The 13,334-nt window shown below is 37.5% G+C and overlaps 1 protein-coding gene across 2 annotated transcripts; it reads left to right on the top strand.

The window, feature by feature from the left end:
- The first annotated feature begins 1,755 nt into the window (after positions 1–1,755).
- LOC147279863 (cleavage and polyadenylation specificity factor subunit 3-I-like) lies at positions 1,756–6,780 on the top strand. Of its 2 annotated transcripts, none has more exons than XM_086252459.1 (6): positions 1,756–1,895; positions 2,317–2,478; positions 2,613–2,710; positions 4,434–4,479; positions 4,565–4,714; positions 4,988–6,780. In XM_086252459.1, exons 2-6 carry the CDS (start codon positions 2,329–2,331, stop codon positions 6,620–6,622), a joined length of 2,079 nt encoding a protein of 692 aa, XP_086108585.1. In that variant the 5' UTR covers positions 1,756–1,895; positions 2,317–2,328; the 3' UTR covers positions 6,623–6,780. The 2 variants fall into 2 exon arrangements, with proteins under 2 accessions (XP_086108585.1, XP_086108584.1); XM_086252458.1 differs by having other exon boundaries at positions 1,756–2,013.
- The last annotated feature ends 6,554 nt before the right edge of the window (positions 6,781–13,334 follow it).

Genomic DNA, 13,334 nt, shown 5'->3' with positions numbered 1-13,334 from the left:
TTCTTCAAGAGTAGATGTGAACATAACTATAATTTTTAGTAGCACAAGTATACAAAATAATTTATTCCCAATTTCATGATTCATCGCATTGCATTTAATTCTGAATTTCTTTTTTGGTCTAAGTCTGATTTTTCAAAAAGAAAAAATCATGTCTTAGGAAATAATTTGTATGGTTTTATGGTATGGTACACATGGACTTAGAAAAGTAAACTAGTTTTCAACAGAAAGTTTATAATCCTAATCCTCATACTATCCGGTATGAAATTCGTTGTCGACTCCAAGAATATTGGAATGAAAGACAACAAAACCCAGAGTACATGTCAACCCATCAGCTACTCCATTTTGTTCCCTAAACACATGTCAACGAGAAACATTCCAATTCCTCTCAAGTGGCTTTGCAACAACTAACAATACTGAAGAGAGGATGAAGCATGCACAATTCCTCTCAAGTGCATTTTCACTTAATGTGGTCCTTCATCTTTACTATCACGCATGCACACTTCAATGTGTCTTCCTCTTGATTAAAAGCCTTTAATAAGGCTGAACGGTGGAGATTAGAAAAAGAGAGGCGAATTCGGTGTGATGCACGCACGAAAGCTCCCGTGAGCTCCCTCCATGCGCCTATGTGGCGTCGTGTCATCGTCTCGTCAGCTGCGCTAAGCCAGTCGCAACGCGTCACGTGGCGTGTAGTCAACCCAGTCAACAACTCTTTTTAATTTTTTTTTCTATTTTCTAATTTCTTCAAACTTCGTAAATTCATCAAAAATAGCTCTGGATTTCAAATTATTCCCCGAAAATTCTCACAGACTCGTAGTAATTAACCCTAATTTCCTGTAACCTGAAAACAACAAATTGTTCTCCAAAAAAATTACAAAAAATTCAACTCCAATGAATTTAATTCTCAAAAATTAATTCTAACTTGGTAATCACCAAAATCACACTCAAGGGAATTAGATCTCAACTCTAAACCTCTAATAGTACAAGTTAGTTACACAAAAGACAAATTAAACTTCATTTCCTTTAATAAACCTTAAGTTTTTAAGTACAAAAGAAATTTGAAAAACACGTGTCAACACACGATAGGATTGAAAAATCCAGGGTGTTACACATTGTGTGGAGTATGGTACAACAAGAGAGATGAGAATGCTTGAATACATTGAAATTGCTTACAAATATGGAAGAGAGAATGAGAGAAAGAGAGAAAGAGAGATGGGAAGCATAGAGCACGAGATATTTTTTCTTCTCTGAGCGTGTCTCTCTATTTACAAAGCATGCTTATTTATAGATAAAACTATCAGTAGTGCTACATATACCACATTTTTATACCATAATTTCATACCATCTTATGTGGCAACTTACATGGCATTCATACATTGGATACTAAAAAAGAAAAAGAAAAACCCAAAAAGGAAAAGAAAAAATTTGTCCAATAAAGTAATGACACGTCAGATGGTATAAGAATGTGGTAAGTATAGCATTATTGTAAAACTATTAATGAGATATTACAAAAGCTATACTGTTGGGGAAAGACAGTTGTACTAATGTCCATTACGTTGTACTGCATTATATAAATTTGAAAGGTAATATACTAAGTTCCGACCGCATAGCGCAGTGGAGAGCGTGTCTGACTTCGGATCATATGGTTGTGGTTTCGACTCCCACAGTGTTCGATTTATTATTGCCCGTTTTTTTTTTTTTTTTGGCTTATAGAGTAAAAAAAAAAAAAAACAAACAACTTTGAGTTCAGATCACAGTGAGTACAGCACTGCAGTCTGGTGCAATTAGGGTTTAACCTCTCTCATTCTCTCTCTGCATTCTGAGAATCCTTCACAGCACTGACCTCACTCTCGTTTTCCTCTCTGCCTTATTTGAATACAATAATAAGCAATCCCGCTGTAAGCCTCCAACCTTAACCCGTTACAAGATTTCACACCCTTTTTTCTCTTTCTTTCTCTTTCATTTTCTTTTCTTCCTTATTATTTTTGGTTTCTGAGAATATTGACGAAGACTAAGGTAAGCAATGGAACATTCTGTGTTTTGGGTTTTATGTATTTATGTATTTTTTTGGTCTTCCATTGAGTTAAGTGCTGTGTTAGGGTCCAGTTGTCTATTCATTTATCTGTTTATTCAAATGTCCACTGAAGCAAGAACTGTAAAACTTTGTTATATGCAAATTTCAATTCGTCCACGTTTTTTGTTTTATGGGTTTCAGTTATGAGTCTAAAAAGGAATTGGGTACTGCAGCATATATATGAATGAGTGTAGATTATTATTTTAGTTTGGAATTTGAAGTCTTTTGGTGCATTTATCTTTCAGTTTGATTGAAAGATGGCTTCAATGGGACAACCGCCACCCCTTAAGCGGCGTGATGCGTCTGCAGCAAGAGAAGATGATAAACTTATTGTAACTCCTTTAGGGGCAGGTAACGAAGTCGGCCGGTCTTGTGTGCACATGACCTACAAGGGGAAAACTGTGTTGGTACGCCATTAACAGACAATGCTTTGTTATTTTTTAAATGTTGGATCTAGAATTATTGCTCTTCACTTTCCTGACTTTAATTTTCTCTTCTTCCTTGCCTCTGTGGTTGTGGGTCATCTAACCATGAATGATAGTTTGATTGTGGAATTCATCCTGCTTACTCCGGCATGGCTGCCTTGCCATACTTTGATGAGATTGATCCTTCTGCAATTGATGTCCTTCTCATAACGCAGTATGTATTTTTCATTTTCTATTTATTTTATTGATTGCATGACTCATAACTCAAATACTATAATGTCCTCCTGCAGATGTAGTATTTTAGGTGTCAGTTTGTGAATTGATAAACAAATTCTGGAGCTTTATTGAAAAGCTTTTGCCATATTATATCAGACATAAGTCACATGACACATTAGGTCAAGAAGATTCTTATTTTAATTGATTGCATACAATGAGCTAATCCGTTACATGTTTCCTCTGGTTGAGTTAAACTTACTTTACCTTTCTTTCTCTTTGTCTTTCTTTTTTTGAGTTAAAAGAGATGAATTCTTGTAGGAAATCTCCTATCATGAGATCAAAATCTTTCTCTAACTAAGAGCTGGCCTTTTAAAATATAAACCTTTCCTTTTTCTTTTCTTTTTTTCCCTTAACTCCTTGTGCTTGTTTCCTTGATTTTCTTATCAATTGAAAAGATTTTGTCTAATGTAGGACAAGTACATCTAATGCTAAATTTACACAAATCTCCAATACCATAACTTATTTACAACAAAGGACTTTTACACCAAATGATGTAGAATGAATTCCATAGCTAGTGCCAAGAAAGACTCCAGCGATGGTTTTTGTAGTGGTAAAAAGTTATGTCTGGAGTTGAATTAATGACCAATCATGGGAATCAATTGTGGTTTTGATTTTCCAAAGGTAGAAAGGATTATTATGGCTTCAAGGTTTAGAAATAGGTGGAAACCGGAAAGGTTTTGTTATTTTTTGTTTGCACGAAACTCAGACTTGGTCAAAGTTCTGTTTGGTATTTAATGCAATCACACTAATGTGGGAATGTAAATCAAGGAAGAGGAAGGAAAAAAAAAAAAAGACAATTGTTATGTATCGCATTTAAATTCCTTGGGAATCACTTGGGGCCAGATTGCATCACATAATCTTCAAATAAAGCTTCATAGCTCGGTAAAATAATTGTTCAAACTTGTTTTCCATTGAAATGAAAGAGTTAAATTTAAGGTACATTGATATACAGAAGCTACTTATAGGCACATTCTAGTCTGTCAAGACTAGGTATGGATGTCGGATATTAATATGATTGTGTGTGCAGAATGAGAGATCCTGGAAAGGTTGGATATGGTACAAGAGGGATGTGTTGTTAAAAAGATTTGTTAAGGCATATTTATTATTACATAAGAATTTTATATAGGTGAGCTCTTTAAAATATGATTACTTTTATAAGTTTATTATTGCATAAGAAATTCAAATCATATATCATGAATCATATATCCTACATTCCTACAGTAGACATAAAACCAAAACAAAATAATCTATAGCGTAACAAAAGCTGCCCAAACACAATAATCAGGAAAACAAAAGAGGAAAATAAAAGTGGTTCTCTCTTTTGAGGACCAGTTGTACTATGCTCTTCTTGACCAATTACAAAGAAATTTTATGTCATGTGTGAGAATTCATGCACCATACACAATTGCAAGGCTGTCGGTAAGGATCTGTGAGCACAATGTAGTTTCATGATCAATCATTGCATTCTATACTTCTGACTTTTTTTGGCAACATAGTTGCGGATATATCTTTCACCTCTTGCTGCCAAATTCTTATGCAAAAGTGCTGTAATGTTCTGATTAATTCCTATTAATTTGTTTAAAAAAACTTCGGTTACCTCATATAATTTTATTACTCTTCATTCAAGTGTACTAATATTCGGTCATACTTTATGCTTGCAGTTTTCACTTGGATCATGCTGCATCTCTACCTTACTTTCTTGAGAAGGTTTTCACTTTCTGATTGAATTATTGTATAATTGCTTTGTATTTTTTTGTTTCCAGAGAACTAATATCTCTATAACTTTCGATAGACAACATTCAAAGGTCGAGTCTTTATGACTTACGCAACAAAGGCTATCTACAAGTTGCTTTTGACAGATTATGTAAAAGTGAGCAAAGTTTCAGTTGAAGATATGTTGTTCGATGAGCAGGACATAAATGCCTCAATGGATAAAATTGAGGTTTGTTTTTTTCCATGACGTATGTTTTGTCCCCACCTTTTTTTTTTCCCAACTGAACCAACCTATCACAGATTAATATTAATGTTGATTTATGCTGTTTTCCATGATGCATCTTTGAACCAACCAAAATTTTCCATCACTAGAAATGTTTGTTGCTCTGTTTAATATGGGATGTATGTTTTCTCTCCACCAAAATTCCCAGTTGGATCCTTTAAACCCAGCGAGACATGAAAGATTTTCTCTAATTGTTGTCTGACTGCATGGTCACTGCAGGTTATTGATTTCCATCAAACAGTAGAGGTTGAGGGCATTCGATTTTGGTGCTACACTGCCGGTCATGTCCTTGGTGCTGCTATGTTTATGGTTGATATTGCCGGTGTTAGAGTCCTGTACACTGGAGATTATTCACGTGAAGAAGACCGGCATCTCCGTGCTGCTGAGACCCCACAGTTCTCCCCTGATATATGCATTATTGAATCCACATATGGTGTCCAGCACCATCAACCTCGGCACATCCGAGAGAAGCGGTTCACTGATGTTATCCACTCAACCATCTCTCAAGGGGGTCGTGTCTTAATTCCTGCATTTGCACTTGGCCGTGCCCAAGAACTTCTTCTGATCCTTGATGAGTATTGGTCAAACCATCCTGAGCTCCAAAATATTCCTATATATTATGCTTCCCCACTGGCAAAAAGATGTTTGTCTGTTTACGAGACATACACCCTTTCCATGAATGACAGGATCCGCAATGCAAAGTCAAATCCCTTCATCTTCAAGTACATATCACCCCTAAAGAGTATTGAGAATTTCAAAGATGTAGGCCCATCGGTGGTGATGGCAAGCCCTAGTGGCCTCCAGAGCGGGCTGTCAAGGCAGCTATTTGATAAGTGGTGCTCTGATAAGAAAAATGCTTGTGTTATTCCGGGTTATGTGGTTGAGGGGACACTAGCTAAAACAATCATCAATGAACCGAAAGAGGTAACCCTTATGAATGGACTCACTGCTCCTCTCAACATGCAGGTCCATTACATTTCATTCTCTGCTCATGCAGACTCTGTTCAGACGACGGCATTTTTGGAAGAGCTGAGGCCTCCTAACATAATCCTTGTTCATGGAGAAGCTAATGAGATGGGAAGGCTTAAACAGAAGCTCATGACCCAATTTGCTGACCGTAACACCAAAATCCTGACCCCAAAGAATTGTCAGTCTGTTGAAATGTTATTTAACTCGCAGAAAATGGCAAAAGCTATTGGAAGGCTTGCTGAGAAGACCCCAGAAGTTGGTGACATTGTCAGCGGTTTACTGGTTAAAAAGGGATTCAGTTATCAAATAATGGCTTCTGACGACCTTCATGTCTTCTCACAGCTGTCCACGGCAAACGTCACTCAACGGATTACCATCCCATATGCTAGTGGCTTTAGTGTGATAAAGCATCGGCTTAAGCAAATATATGAGAGTGTAGAATCTTCAGTGGATGAGGAGTCTGGAGTGCCAACACTGCGAGTGCATGATCGGGTGACTCTGAAGCAGGATACGGATAAACACATTTCACTGCATTGGGCGTCAGATCCTATAAGTGACATGGTGTCGGACTCCATTGTGGCTCTCATTTTGAATATCAACCGAGAAGTCCCTAAGGTAGTTGTTGAATCAGAGGACATAAAAACTGAGGAAGAAAATGGGAAGAAGACGGAAAAGGTCATTCATGCACTTCTTGTATCACTCTTTGGGGATGTAAAGCCCGGAGAAAATGGGAAGGTAGTAATTAGTGTTGATGGGAATGTGGCACAGCTTGATAAACAGAGTGGGGATGTTGAGAGTGAAAATGAAGGTCTCAAGGAAAGAGTAAAGACTGCATTTCGTCGAATCCAAAGTGCAGTAAAGCCAATCCCTCTTTCTTCATCTTAGCTGCTTTGCAGCGGTGCTATCATCTCTTTGTTTTTGTGTTGAGCTACTTTTGAATCTTTGTAAGCTGCACAGATGAATATTGAATAGTGAAAAGTAATTCTTGAGCTTTTATCTAGTAGCAACTGACAAATGCTGTAGTTGTTTCCTTCGTTTGATCACTGATGTGTTAATCGTTTTTTGGACTTGCTTTCTGTTTAGATGTTGCAATATTTTGCCCTTGATGGTTTCTTCTCTTTATGGAATGAGTTCCCAAAATTTTATTTGGCCACCTAAAACCTCAGGACAAGATGGTCCTCAAACCTCAATACGCAAGAAAACTCCGCCAAGAGCCTTTTAACCTCATCAACCAAAACCCCATCATTAGCAAAGCATATACCATCACCATGGATCAATGATACAACCTCCAAGCAATCCATATCCAGAACTAGGGGAAAGAAACCTGCATCTTATATCTTTAGGTCAGTGGGATGTCAACTTATAGCAGCAAGCTTTTAGTTCTCCTCATATCCAGATATGAAGATTTGACAATATAATAAGTTGGATTGAGAAGAAAAGCAGTTTTGCAAGTTGGAAGTGCTGGAGATGGAGGTCTAAATTCCTTGTGGAATTGCCGCCCAAGATCACTCATTTCCTGTGGCGTTTTGTTAATTCTATTTTGCCTACCAAGAACAATTTGTATCGCCGTAAAGTGGTTGATTCAATTTTATAATCCGTATTTAGACACAATAATCCATATTTATAATTATGTATTTAGACACAATTTCAGTTTGTGCTAATATCTTTAGACACAAAACCGTATTTATTTATTTATGTATTTTTGTAAGAGACAATATTTATGTTTAGAACATAACACAAGTATGTTAAAACACGATATGATATCATTGTTATTTTACATAACACAAGTATGTTTTAAAAAACGATAAGTTTAGGATGGGCCACATCTAAATGTCATCTGACAATGTGCAAATCCTAGGATCACACCTTTAATCTATATGATGGTTTCAATTGTAATTGGCAACACAATCATGACTTTTAAATTGATATGGAACGAAAAAATTAATGAAGAGTAAATTGTAATGTCATTAACAGAAAATAGACTGAGGGTTAATTGAGAAAATTTTGTTGTTCAAATTAAATAATTCATTATATCTCGTTTTTTTTTTTTCTTCAAGAGTAGATGTGAGCATAACTATAATTTTAGTAGCAAAAGTATACAAAATAATTTATTCCCAATTTCATGATTCATCGCATTGCATTTAAGTCTGATAATTTCTTTTTTGGTCTAAGTCTGATTTTTCAAAAAGAAAAAATCATGTCTTAGGAAAGAATTTGTATGGTACACAAGGACTCAGAAAAGAATTTGTATACTATCCGGTATGAAATTCGTTAGCAGAAAAACCCCCTTGAACAACCCCCACAACTCTGCCGCCAAAACATCTCCCTTCCCCTAGTTAGCAGAAAAGCCAACAATCCAATTTCCGTGAGCATCTCTTAACACCCCTCCAGCACAAATAATACCACTATCCCTTCCTAAACTTCCATCAGTGTTGAGCTTCCACCAAACCTCAGGAGGAAGTAGCCATTTCACCATACAAATAGATCACATAGCAACACTAGACAACCCTTTATTAGCCTCAAAACCAATCATAAGCAAACTTACTAATTAAATTTTGAGGCCAGAAAGGCATTTGAAAGCCAATATCAAAGATGCCCTTACATCTCCAAACCCAAATGTGCCATAAAGTAGCAGCAAACAAACAGGACCACAGAGTGCCATTGTGCAGCAAGGAATTAGACTTCAAATTTAACAAAAGCCAATCCTCAAAACCTGTAGAGAGAGAGTCAGAGAAATCCTTGTTAATATAAGAGCTTCCTAAATCCTCAAAGAGTATGTGCAGCCTCTAAACAAATTGTCTAAGGACTCCACAGGAAAGAAGCATCTCGGACAAAAGCTAGAGCTTGACAGACCCTCTTGACCCTAGCCTCATTAGAGAGTAACTTGTTATGCGCCACAAACCATAAGAAAGTTATTAGTTTCGGAGAGACTTGCAACTTCCAAATAAACTGCCACTAGCTTCCATGCATTGTAGAAATAGGAAGAGCAGAAGCAACATTAACCTCCCTACCAGAGACAAAGTATGACACTTCCAAGCAGCAAGTCTCAAATGCACTCTATCCACAAGATGCTTATAATTATCAATTCCACTTCTAGAATGGATAAGAGGAACCCCAAGATACTTCCCCAGATTATCAGTAAGAGGGGAACCACATATATCAGATATTTGATTAGCCAAGCCTCTAACAGTATTAGGAGAGCAATACACTCTGGACTTATCATAGCTCATTTCTTGTCCCGAACCCCTACAGAAACAATCAAGACAATTGCGCATCACCTAAGCTTGTTTCACCGTAGCTTCAGAGAACAAAATGAGATCATCTGCAAAAAACAGATGAGACACTGCAGGACCACTTTGAGACATCGTGATAGGCTGCCAATGACCATTTATGACTTGAAAGGAAATCAAATGAGCCAGTTTTTCCATACATAACACAAACAAATAAGGGGACAAAGGGTCCCCCTGTCTTAAACCACTACCATGAATAACCTTAGCAGACAACTCCCCATTCAAAAGGATCTTATATTTGACAGAGGAGAAGCATTGACCAATTAATTCACAAAGCTTTCCCCTAATCCCTAACTCCCATAAAACATCCTTAATGAACTTCCATTGCATCTTGTCATAGGCTTTAGCTAAATCAATTTTCCAAGAAAGAAAACCTTTCTTACCTATAGCAACTCTGAATTTATGAAAAACTTCTTGAGAATTAATAATATTGTCAACAATTTGTCTTCCTGGCACAAAACTAACTTGGGTTGGCGAAAAGGCTATCCATAATAGGACGGAGCTTCTACAATATGATTTTAGACACAATCTTGTATAAAGTATTACACAAGCTAAAAGGCCGCAGCTGGGTCATACTCACAAGGCTACTAACCTTAGGAACAAGAACAATCAAGGTATCATTAAGGCTAGCAGGAAGCTCCTTAGAAGAAAAGCAGCCCTTCACCATTTTAATGATATCGCAATGGTAAATATTCCACATATTTTGAAAGAATCTAGCAGGCATACCATCAGGCACAGGAGCCTTCAAACCCCCAATAGAAAACAACCCATTTTTGACATCCAAATCAGTATTCTTACTATATAGAGAAGTCACAGCAGAATGATTCAAGTCAAGGAAAAAATTAGGCATATCACCAGCAAGATCATCAACATTTTTAGCACCATATAGAGTAATAAAGTACCACATAGCAATATCATGAAGCTTACCAGTCTTCCAGCTTCCAAAAATATCATTAAGACCTTCCAATCTATTTTTCTTCTCCTTATGATCACAGTAGAAAGATGAAAAAATTTTGTATTTTTGTCTCCTTTTCTTAAACAAGAATTCCTAGACTTTTGAAGCCAGAAAATCTCCCTTTGCTTAAGAATATTACTGTAATCCTCACTAAGATCCTGTTCAAGGAGTACAAGAAAAGGAGAAGAGCTTCTACATAAAATCTTCTGAATCCCTCCTAAGCGAGCCAGCAACCTTCGCTTCTTTTTAAAAAGACTACCAAAAACTTCTTGATTCCTAGTCAAAACAGCAGAGGTGAAACCATTCACTTTATCAACAATCTGAAAATCATCTAAAACACTTGAGATTATCCTTTGGGATTTGAGAACTATAAAGACATACCAAAATGGGGCAGTGGTCAGATTTTATTTAGGCAAATGCCTAACAAAGGCATCAGGAAAATAACGTCTCCAGCCAATGTTACAGACACTTCTATCCAATCTTTCCCACACAATTGAGCCCTCCCTCATACCACACCAAGTAAAATCAGCACCAATATATCCCATATCAACAAGATAATTTTGATCAATTCATCTAGAAAGGCTTCTACCACCAATAAACGCCCTACCTCCACTCTTATCAGCTCCACAAACTAGCTCATTAAAATCACCAATCCCACAAACTTTCCCTCATAGCAACACAGGGAATAGCATAGATAACAGAGAATAACCACTCTTGCTGCATAGGATTTGAAACCAGGGCAGTGATAGATTGAAAATTGCTACCAACAACTTGCAGATTGACTCTAGACTCATTCCACAACAGCCAAATTCCCCTTGAAAATCTAGCAGCATCCACAATAAATTGACTAGAAAACTCAAGCTTCTTAACAACTTGCGAAGCTTTCGCAGCACTAATTCAACACAACAAGCACATCCACCTTGTGAATTTTAGATAAATCCCTATGATGCTAGGGAGCTTACTATCCCCAGCACCCCTCACATTCTTATACATAATATTCATCATCATATAAAAAAAGACAAAGTAACCCTTAGGGAAAACACCCATCAAGCAAGAGACATTTATTCTGCTAGATTAGCAGAAGACTCTTCCCCCTGAGAAATCTCTGCATTAACATGCTCATTTAGAGCAGCGCCATCAACAAATTTAGTCTCATCAACTCTTGAGACCAAATTCAAACTAGCAAAACACATATCATTGCTAACAACACCAGGGTCAGGAGGTTCAGGAGGCACAAGATCATTATCAACCAAACCACCACTTTTAACCAGGCCTCACAATCCTTCTCCCATCCTTACCACCACTTTTAACAAGAGCTGCAGCAAGCTCATTAGCTAAATCAACCACCTCCTGACTAGTACCATTAGTAGAATTAGTACCACCCCCTTCTCAGGTACATTAGAGATATCCTTGAGAACTTTCCGAGGTCTGCCCATCTTTCTCTTAGTCACCGGCTCTTCCAGAGGCTTCACCTTAAGCTTATTAATAGTCATGGGCTCAATCTTATCAGCCGCATGCTTGCCCTTACCCTTGCTAGATTCACCAACAAACTTAGGATTGTTCTTAACAAATTCATTGCCAGACTTAAGATCAGCAGAATCAAATCCTTGCTTATCCTTTCCTTTACTCACCTCCTTGGATTTATCACCAACAAACTCATGAGGCACTTGAGTACTCTTAATACGCTCACCTCTTTTTTCAGCTTCAAGTTAGGGCATTGGAATTTCTTCCACCTCATCTAAATCATCATCCAGAGCATTATACATATTCCCTTGAGCAACCCCCTGCTCAATTGTATCTGCTTTATTCGACACATCCTTTGGAGCTTCCTTCAAAGTATCCTTAGAAACACCCTTGGGAGCAACCTTTCCCTAGAGCAACCTTGGAGGCCACTTCCTTGGATTAGTAACAATACTCTATGGCCCAAAGGTGGGTTTATCAGTTGAGAAGAACTTTGAGCAACACCATCTTCATTCATCTTAGGTTGATCAGTTGGATCAATAGTGGGATCCTTAGTCATAAACCTTTCCCTAGAACAATCCTCCCTAGTATGACCAACCATATCACACCTAAAACAAATACAAGGGAGATTCTCATATTCAACATTGATACACCTCCCTTCAACCTCCACAGCAGGAATCTCAACACAGACACGAACATATTTTCCCCTAGTCTGACTAGCAGTATGAACATCTACCTTATAAGTAGTCTCAATCAGATCTCTAATGCGTCTAACAGCTTCAGGTTTAAAAAGCTCAACAAAAATACCTGAGAGACGAACCCAAACAGTCAAACGTTGAATATGCTCCTCAGCAGCAATAAACCCTAGCCTCTATTTATGCATTACCAAATACTAGCCAACAATTATCAATGGACCTCCTATTAGAACCTTAACCATATCCTCTTTCAGCAAGAATCAAGCTATGTAGAAATCAATCTCTAAATCCATCAATTGAAACGAGCCCTTCAAATTCCAACGCTGCTTCAAGCGAGCAAGCATGAAATTGTAGGTGTGTGATTTCCCAACTAGTTTAATGATCAAAGAAGTCTGCCATGGAAGATACAACCTCTCTTTGACATGCTGGGAAAATCAAATTGAAGGGCCCTTCAAAGTCTTAGTAACAATGAAATCCCCTTCATCAATCACCAAATTTATGTCTGCCATACCCTTAACAGACTGAACAAATTCCAGCGAACTCACCAATTTCTCACGAAACGAAGGCTTCGACATCAGAGGAGCAGATTCTTCCTGCGCAGGGACATCAACCTTAGATTTAATCAGCCCATCCGATCTAGATCTCTTCGACCCACTAGTCGTACCACCATTAAGAGGGCGGCCGATCACAGTGGGACTCCCCGCCGGAGTAGTCGCCATGAACACGAATGGAATCGGAGACGCCACCGCGAGAAAGCTTTGAAAATGAGAGCATAACTGACTTTTGGGACCAGCACGTGAGGCGCGTTCAAAACAACGGTTTGGATGTTTTTTGTAATTCGCGAAGGACTTCATTAGGCTATAACTAATAATTACACAAAACTTCACACTAAAGATAATCCAAAATTCTTAATTGATCTATTCAAAACTCCATAAACTTCTATTCACTAAAAAAATTTCATGATCTATTAGGACTCCAATTTTTATGCTCACTTTAAACATTGCATCATCTACAACATATGTTTCAGGAAGCCAATATGATACCAGATGCTCTTACAACTTAATTATGATCATAATCACATGCTACAGTGATTTAATTATCCCACTATAGTCTGGTCACAATTAATTTTTGACATGCATCAAACCGGATTGTCCCAAAAACATAAATTGTACTGTTTCTTTTTCAGCATAAGAAGA

The sequence above is a fragment of the Dryas octopetala genome, chromosome 7 (genome assembly GCF_963921425.1).
Source record: "Dryas octopetala chromosome 7, drDryOcto1.1, whole genome shotgun sequence".
In the NCBI taxonomy this organism is placed as follows: Eukaryota; Viridiplantae; Streptophyta; class Magnoliopsida; order Rosales; family Rosaceae; genus Dryas; species Dryas octopetala.
This window is presented reverse-complemented; position numbering and strand designations above follow the sequence as displayed.